This window comes from Heteronotia binoei, unplaced genomic scaffold (assembly GCF_032191835.1).
Source record: "Heteronotia binoei isolate CCM8104 ecotype False Entrance Well unplaced genomic scaffold, APGP_CSIRO_Hbin_v1 ptg002137l, whole genome shotgun sequence".
Classification (NCBI taxonomy): Eukaryota; Metazoa; Chordata; class Lepidosauria; order Squamata; family Gekkonidae; genus Heteronotia; species Heteronotia binoei.
Window position 1 is genome coordinate 1 of NW_026800554.1, and position 9,128 is coordinate 9,128.

General features: G+C 49.5%; 1 protein-coding gene across 1 annotated transcript; it reads right to left on the reverse strand.

The window, feature by feature from the left end:
* Positions 1-5,249: 5,249 nt before the first annotated feature.
* On the reverse strand, positions 5,250-5,900 carry LOC132565931 (gap junction beta-6 protein-like). The gene has a single exon (XM_060230552.1). It carries the CDS (start codon positions 5,898-5,900, stop codon positions 5,250-5,252), a length of 651 nt encoding a protein of 216 aa, XP_060086535.1.
* Between the last annotated feature and the right edge of the window lie 3,228 nt (positions 5,901-9,128).

Sequence of the window (9,128 nt, forward strand, 5' to 3'; positions counted from 1 at the left end):
GGCTTGATTCAGTGGAAGGACAGCTTCATGTGCGTTCATGTTGTCTGCAGAACTGGGGTGGGGTAGAGAACTGTCCTCTCTTGTAGAGCTCCTCACCGTGACTTCAAATGATCCTTGAAAAGCATGAAGTTCTGGGGGGGTGGGGAGAGCTTTTCAGGACAGAAGAGCCCTGCAGGAATCAGTCCATCTAGTCCAGCATCCTGTCGTGAACGGTGGCCAGCCAGTTCTTCTGGATGGCCAAGAATAGAGCATAGAGGCTGAGGCCTTCATAAGAACCTCAGAGAATGACTACTGGTCCATCTAGTCCAGCATCTTGTCTCACACAGTGGACAACCAGTTCCTCTGGAGGGCCAACAACAGGGCACAGAGGCCGAGGCCTTCATAAGGACATCAGAAGAGCCCTGCTGAATCCAGCATCCTGATTCACACAGTGCCCAGCCAGTTCCTTTGGAGGGCCAACAGCAGAGCACGGAGGTGGAGGCCCTCCTGATGTTGCCTCCTGGCTCTGATTCAGAGGTCTACTGCCTGTGAATGTGGAGGTTTCCTCTGCCACATCATCTAGTAACCACTCACCTAGTTTATTTTTTAGTTGTGTTTTGGTAGCAGAAGGTGAAGCCGGCAAGCCTTGCTGTATACTGCAGGGTTTGAGGCTGGAAGCAGAAGATGATACTGGATTTATAGCCTGCCCTCCTTTCAGAGTGGTCACAATCTCCTTTAGCTTCCACACGCACACAACAACCCTCTGTAGGTAGGTGGGGCTGAGAGAGCTCTCTTACAGCAGCTGCCCTTTCAAGGACAACTGCAAGAGTGCTGGCTGACCCAAGGCCATTCCAGCAGCTGCAAGTGGAGGAGTGCGGAATCAACAAAGAGTTCACTTTCTTAAGTCTCTGCTCTTTAACAAGTTTCTAGACCTCATGTTTGGAATGTGGGTAAACTGCAAACTGAAGAGCAGAACAAAAAAGCTAGGGTCCCACAAGGAACTGTATGAGTTGGTTGGTTTGGAAATTGACTCCTCCCTGATCCCTCAAGGTTAAACAAACTGATGGCGGCTTGAGCAAAATAATCGCCCCTTTGCATTTTCCATTAACTGATTCCCAGTGACACCCCCCGTGTTCTTTTGGTCAATGTATTTTCTAGGGGTGTCAAACCCATTTGTTATGAGGGCCAGCTGATAGAAATGAGACCTTGTTGGGACAGGCCATTTGTGTCATAAAATGTAATGCCAGGTTGCAGAGATACAAATGCAAACAAAGCATACTTGCAGTATTTTGTTTATTTAACAGTCTCTGATTACAGCAACCTCTTGCCCTGAATCATTACATCATAATCTGGAGACAGTGTCTGTGCTGTAGCAATCCTGAGTATGCTGTTCAGGTGTCATTCAGGTCTGTGTAAGTTGCAAACCTACTTTTTTGTGTGTGTAATTCAGAAATGTTTTAAAATATTAACCCTACATATAAAATATTCTCCATATACTGAGTAATCCAGTACAATCAAAATAAATGCCAACAGATGATTTATTGACCTTCATTACAGAAATCTTATGGTCATTGCTTGGAGCCTAAGACCCAGGGGGAAACGTGCAATGGCTGGGCCTTGTGGGCTTTTGTACATAAAGTTGCTTCATGTGCTGGTCAGCCAATGGAGAAAATAGAAGTTTAGTCCTGTAGCTCTTCTGCAATTGAGCGAGCCTGGCAAAGCAAGCTATTATGCAGAAGGAAGCAAGGGAGAGATAAGGAAGCAGGTGACAGGTCCTTGTGGGCCTGATAAGAGCCCTCTGGAGGTCTGACCTGACCTTTGGGCTGCATGTTTGACACCCTTGCTCTAGAAGGTCCTGAGTATCTTCTCTCCTGGGGGTCTGCTGCATTTTTTGACAGTAACACTGTTCGGTCACTTTAAAATGAACATATGCTCAATGTACAGCAAGTGTCAGAATTCTACTTCTCTTGGGGCCAAGGTTAGATTGCCTAGACGCCAACCCTCTGAGTTAGCGTGGTGCGGTTTGCGACTGCGGACTTTCATCTGGAGAAACGGGTTTGATTCCAACCCCCTCCCCGCCCGTCCTCCACATGGAATCTGCTAGGTGACCTTGGGCCAGTCACAGCTCTCCAAACTCAGCCCCACCTACCTCACCAGCTGCCTGTTGTGGGGAAGGAAATGGAAGTTGATTGTAAGCCACTTTGAGGCTCCTGAAGGTAGAGTCGTAAGTAAGTCCCAGGGGTTTTTTTTTTGACAGTCGTAAGTCAGTCCCAGGGGTTTCCTGGGCTCTGCTGCCTTCTACACACTGAACCAGACATCAGGCAAGGACTTCCCTTGGTTGCAAACAGCGCAGCAATTATTCAAAGTATAAATCGTTGGGGGTGTTCAAAGCTGAGATCTGCAGATGCTCCGTCGTAGCAGCTCTGGTCCCAGAAAGGCATATCTTCTGAAGTCCTTGCTCTCCAGTAAGGCACTGATAACTTGAATGTACAAAACTAAAAATAACAATCTTGAGTGTTGTGGTGCCATTTCCTACCCGAGAAGCCATATTATAAGTAATGACTTTCCCTCCTGGCAGCCAGGTTTAAACCAGAGGTGGGGAACCTCCGTCCCGAGGGTTGTGTACGACGTCCCTCGAGGTCACTTGTGTGGCCCTCGGGGATTGCTGGGCCGAACTGAGCCATGTGGCAGCCTCCCTGGGGCCTGGCTGGCCAGCGAGGATTGTGGGGCCCAGCTGTGCTGTGCGGCAGCCTCCCCAGGGCCAGGCAGGGATCGCAGGGCCCAGATGTGCTGTGTGGCAGCCTCCCTGGGGTCTGGCTGGCCGGCCAGAATTGCTGCAGGGCCTGGAAAAGTTACTGCCGCAGTTCAGTTTGCACTTGATTATCCCAGATGGTGTGCCCTAATATGCTAATATTAGGGGATGTGGTCTAATATGCAACTGAGTTCCTGCTGAGCTTTTTCTACAAAAAAGCCCTGAACCTATGCATTTGCCTAGGGTGGCAGGCCAGGTGTGTGTGTGTGGGGGGGAGGACAGATTAGGCTCTCCCCACATGACTGCAAATAGAAAAATAATTATTTGCATTAATTTTGCTGGCTTGAATCATTCTTCCTCAGTGGAGCACTGTTTTTTAAGTTGATAATTTGTTATGGCCCACGAATGATGTTATAAATATCCATATGGCCCTTGGCAGAAAAAGGTTTCCCACCCCTGGTTTAAATAGGCTTGCCAATCCCCAGGTCCCAGCGGGGGTTCTTCTGCTTTCCCAGGCTGCTTCCCGCCCCCAGTCAGCTGGCCGGCGAAGGGAAGCCCCGCCCCCAAAGCCACCATGTGACTATCCGCCTCGGGAGGCTCCAATCTCAGATTGGAAAGGCTTCCTCTTGGGATGGGGTGTCTGTGTTACTTGTAAGAAGTTGGCTGCAACTTGTAAGTAGAGAGGCCAATCCCTCTTCAGAGTCACCAGAAACGGGGTGGGGGGAAGGAATGTCCGCTGAGCACTTCATTATTCCTTATGTGGAGATCGATTCTCATAGGGTATAATGGGGAATTGATCTGGAGGTTTCAGGGTCTCTGGGGGAGCTGTTTTTTGAGATAGAGGCACCAAATTTTCAGTATCGTATCTAGTGCCTCTCCCCAAAGTACCCCCCAAGTTTCAAAACGATTGGACCAGGGGGTCCAATTCTATGAGACCCTAAAGAAGGTGCCCCTATCCTTCATTATTTCCTATGGAAGGAAGACATTTAAAAAGGTGTGCTGTCCCTTTAAATGTGATGGCCAGCACTCCCTTGGAGTTCAGTTATGCTTGTCACACCCTTGTCCCTGGCTCCACCCCCCAAAGTCCCCAGATATTTCTTGAATTGGACTTGGCAACCCTAGGTTTAAATGAAAAGGAGACAACTGTTCCCCGTGCAACAATCAGGCTCCTCAGTTGCGCCTTCACATGAGCAAGACGACTGGCTGGGGAGAGCGCCCCTTCCCTGTTCCCAGTTGCTGTATTCTGCCCTCAAAGCTGTAAAAGAGTGGCCAGCTGCTATGGAGGGGAGAGGACAGACAGACATCATCCATTTATGAACCACGAGGGGTGCTGGGGTGGATTAACAATCAGACCTAGTAGGCTCTTTAGGGGCCGCAGGCCAGCTTCCCCCCCTGCTTGCAACCCTCCCAGCCTGCGTGTTCAGCCAGCAACTGAGCCACTTTTTGCCCGACTTGTCTGGTGCGGCTGCTGCTGGTGTCGCCAAGTTTGCCTCTCTCTGCCTCTTCCCCACAGTTTTGTCGAAGGGGCCTGCACTGGGTTGCCAGGTCCAATTCAAGGAATATCTGGGGTCTTTGGGGGTGGAGCCAGGAGACATTGGGGGTGGAGCCAGGAGCAAGGTTGCGACAAGCATAATTGAACTCCAAAGGGAGTTCTGGCCATCACATTTTAAGGGACGGCACACCTTTTAAATGCCTTCCCTCCATTGGAAATAATGAAGGATAGGGGCACCTTCTTTAGGGTCTCATAGAATTGGACCCCCTGGATCAATCTTTTTGAAACTTGGAGGGTCTTTTGAGGAGAGGCATCGGATGTTATGCTGCAAATTTGGTGTCTCTGCCTCAAAAAACAGGCTCCCCCCAGAGCCCAAGATACCCATGGATCAATGGAAATTGATCTCCATAGGGAATAATGGAGTGCCCAGTAGACATTTCCCACCCTCCCCCCACTTTTGGATGACCCTGAAGTGGGGGGAGGGGCTAAATTTGCTAAAATAATATCAGAAATCACCAGCAAGCTTAAAATACACAATTTTGTATTTCTGATATTTTTTATGCAGCTTGTAAAAGCCTCGTGTGAACAGCAGTATGCGCTTCCCTGTTGCGAATTTGCGCTGTGCTGCTTATCGTCTTTGCACCTGTCTTTGCTGAAAGGACCTTCTTAGCATTGGACTCTTACTTGGCCAATTTCTCTCCCGGACCTCCACCGCAAAGAAATGAACGTTGGTATTAAATGAAAGGACTTTGGTTTCGGGCTATATTGTGTTCGCAAGTATTATAAAACATTTTTGTATAAAGTTATTAATTTTTCCATAATTGAGGCTGGTTTTTCATGGATGCCTTTGGGCTTTGTTCCTGCCCCACCTGGGGATTGGCAACCGTAGGCCTGCAGGCTGCCGTGGGCGGTGGGGTGGGCACTCAGACTCTCAGATAATTTGCAAGGGGGCCTCCAAGATTTCAACTGCCTAGAGGCCTCCACAGGGTTTAATCCGGCAGTGGGGGTGCCTTGAACCAGGGATGCTCAAGCACATTCTGCTAAAAGGGGATGTTCCGAGTGCATCTTTGCAGGCCGCAATGGAAGCTGGACGATTTTAGTGACGGCAAAGTAAAGTACCACCAGGCAAACAGCCACACAGGCCCAGGAAATGCCAGCTACAAAGAGGTTGAAGGTGTCTTTCCATTGGGCATTCCGGATGGTGCACACTACAGAGTTGGGGCACAGTGTTGAAGGAGGACAGTGCAAGACGGGCGGGTAGCGGGTGTAGAGAGCGTGGAACGTCCCCAGGAAGATGGCTTCCAGGAGGATTCGAGCCAGGACGCTCAGCAAATGGAGTCGGAGCTGTTGGGTTCTGTCGCGGAGCCACCCCTTCCCCTGGCAGTCGGGCGGGTGCCACAGGAAGGAGCAAGCCAAACCGTGCGTGGAGACAACAGCCGCCTGCAGCAGGAAGAGGCTGAAGGGGGAGACCGGGAAAGCGGAATCAAAGCAAGCCAGGCGGCAGCTGGCAGTGGCATCGCAGCCCACGTCCCCAACCTCGTCCTGCCAGAGGGCTCTGGCTCCCACCGCCAACGCTGCCAGCCGCACTGCCATGAGGACGGACAGCCCGGCTCGGCCCAGGCGAGGGGCTAGCATAGTTGTGCCGCTGAGCAGCTGCACGAGCGTGTCTGTCCCCATCGAGACCTGAAGGAAAAGAGACATTTGGCACCAGTAAATAGATCCAGGTGGGCAGCCGTGTTGGTCTGAAGCAGTAGAACAAAAGCAGGAGTCAAGTTGGACCTTTAAGACCAACAAAGTTTTCTTCAGAAGATAAGCTTTCATGTGCTCTAAGCACACTTCATCAGACAACAGGATGGAATGGCCAGCAGTCCTAAATATGGAGAAAGTGGGCAGTGAGTTACTACGCACAGAGTCATGGAAAGGGTTTTTTTAGCAGATTTAAAAGAGTCACAAGTTGGGGTCTGGTGTTTCTCCATCTTTAGGACCGCTTGCCATTCCATACTATTGTCTGATGAAGTGTGCTTCTAGCACACAAAAGCTGACATTCTGAATAAAATTTTGTTCATTTTGCACCAGGGTTCAAGCTGGTCTGCCCTTCTTTTTCAAGATTTTTGGTTTCACAAATGGGAAACACCTGCAGATGGCCATCTGGCTGTTTTGAATTCCCACAGAGCTTTTTTTTTAAGCAGGTACACAATTCTGGCTGGCTAAAGGGTGTGGTCTAATATGCAAATGAGTCCATGCTGTGCTTTTTCTACCCATAAGCCCGGCGTGGAACAACGTTGATGTCAGGGGTGTGGCCTAATATGCAAATGAGTTCCTGCTGGAACTTTTCTGGGGGGGGAAGCCATGCATTGACACATTTTTGCTAGTTTGCTCCCCCCCCCAATACACACACATATAAACATACACATGCACACGCGCACGCACACACACACAAAACCTCCCCAAAGGAGCCTTTCTAGAAAAGTATCAACAAAACTAAGTCAAAAGAATGTTTTGGACTTGTGACTTTTGGTGATGTGGTTTCATAAGAACTTTCTGTCCCGAGTTGGGTAGCTTCTGTGATGGAACACGATGCTGCTGCTGGAAAGGGCTCTCTGGTTGTGGCCATCTTACGGGGACTCCATCGGGTTTCCAAGGCAAGAGATGTTCCGAGGTTGCTGGCCATTGCCTGCCCCTGCACAGCAACCCAGTGGCACTAACCAGGGCCATCCCTACTTAGGTGCCGAGATCCAGGGCTTTTTTTGAGCAGGAACGCAGCTCCAAATGGCTTAGAGTCAGGGGGCGTGGCCTAATATGCAAATGAGTTCCTGCTGGGCTCCTTCAACCAAAAGGCACTGTGTGAAACAATGGTGGTGCCAGGGTGTGGCCTAATATGCAAATGATCCCTGCTGGGCTTTTTCTACCCAAAAGCCCTGCGTGAGACAATGGTGATGACAGGGGCGTGGTCTAATATGCAAATGAGTTCCTGCTGGGATTTTTCTACCCCCAAAAAGCCCTACCGAGATCTAACAAGATCAGGCTAGCCTGGGCCATCCAGGTCAGGGTGGAATGGGATGTTGATGGCCCTTATTTATTTACTTTGTTTAGACCCTGCCTTTCCCCTTCATTGGGACCCAAAGTGGCTGATGTTCTCTCCTCCATTTTAGCCTCATGGTTGCCTGAGAACGAAGGGCACAATTGTAGGCTTCCTCTGCTTACATTGTTTAGTTATTTATCTCAAGTTTCAGGTTTATTCAGCAGAAGCCAGCAAAAACAATACAGATAATACCAATGCTGGTTACAGTATCCCACATAAATTACGCTGAGAGGGCAGAGGTAAAATCAATTACAAAACATACATATAGTTTATAATGGGATTAATCATTTTAAACCAGGGGTGGGGAATGTCAGGCCCGAGGGCCATTTACGACCCTCGAGATCACTTGGTCTGGTCCTCGGGGATTGCTGGGCCGAGCCCCACCCTCTCATGGGCATTGTGAAGGGCTTCTGCTGGGTTATGTGTGTGCTTTTTGAGATCTGCTGGGAGCAGCTGAAGGGAGGGAGGGCTGGCAGGTGTGGGGGTGGGAGCCAGCTACCACCAGTTCAGTTTGCACGTGATTATCCCAGATGGTGTGGCCTTATATGCTAATGAGTGTGTGACCTAATATGCTACTATTAGGGGATGTGGTCTAATATGCCTGGACCTAGGCATTTGCCTAGGGTGGCAAGCCGGTGTGTGTGTGCTGAATTAGGCTCTCCCCACGTGACTTCAAATAGAAAAACAATTATTTGCATAAGATTTGCCAGTCTGAATTGTTCGTTCTTGGCGGAGCACTGTTTTTTAAGTTGATAATTTTGTACGGCCCGCGAATGATGTCATAAATATCCAAATGGCCCTTGGCAGAAAAAAGGTTCCCCACCCTGTTTTAAATGCTACCAACTAAGAGAGAAAGGGGAAAAATGCCTGTTACCCTTCTGAGCTACAAGTGACTTTCTCGTTCTGGTGGCAAGCCAGCCAAATTTAGCTAATTTGAGTATAACCACAGGGTTCCTATCATCCGGAAGACCAGGGCTTTTTTTGAGCAGGAACGCACAGGAATGTAGTTCCGGCTGGCTTGGTGTCAGGGGGTGTGACCTGATATGCAAATGAGTCCCTGCTGGGCTTTTTCTTCAAAAAAAGCCCTGTGTGAAACAATGGTGACATCAGGGGGTGTGACCTAAAATGCAGATGAGTTCCTGCCGGGCCTTTTCCACAAAAAGCCCTGTGCGAAACAATGGCAATGTCAGGGGGTATGATCTAATATGCAGATGAGTTCCTGCTGGGCCTTTTCCACAAGAAAGCCCTGTGTGAAACAGTGGTGATGTCAGGGGGCATGGCCTAAGATGCAGATGAGTTCCTGCCGGGCCTTTTCCACAAGAAAGCCCTGTGTGAAACAGTGGTGATGTCAGGGGGCATGGCCTAATATGCAGATGAGTTCCTGCCAGGCTTTTTCTACCAAAAAAAGGCCCATGGAAGACCCTTCAGTTGTTGCATTTTTTGATTAAGAGTGGTAGGCAAGATTGCAGGAAAAGGAAGGATTTCACGGTGAATGTTGTACACCTTGCAATCATATAGGACATGCACTAAAGATTCTATCCGTCCACTTAGTTATTTATCCCACTTTTCCCCCCAACGGGGATCCACAGCTGGTGACATCATTCTCCTCTCCTCCTTTTTATCCTTAGAACAACAACCCTGTGAGGTAGGTGAGACTGAGAAGATGTGACTGGCCCAAGGTCATCCAGCCAGCTTCCATGGCAGTATGGGGATTCAAACCTGGGTTTCCCAGATCCCAGTCTGACACTTCAACTGCTGTGCCACACGGGCTCTTGCCCTCGGTTCTGTGACGCTGTGCTTGCGACCCTGTCTTTATGTGTGCT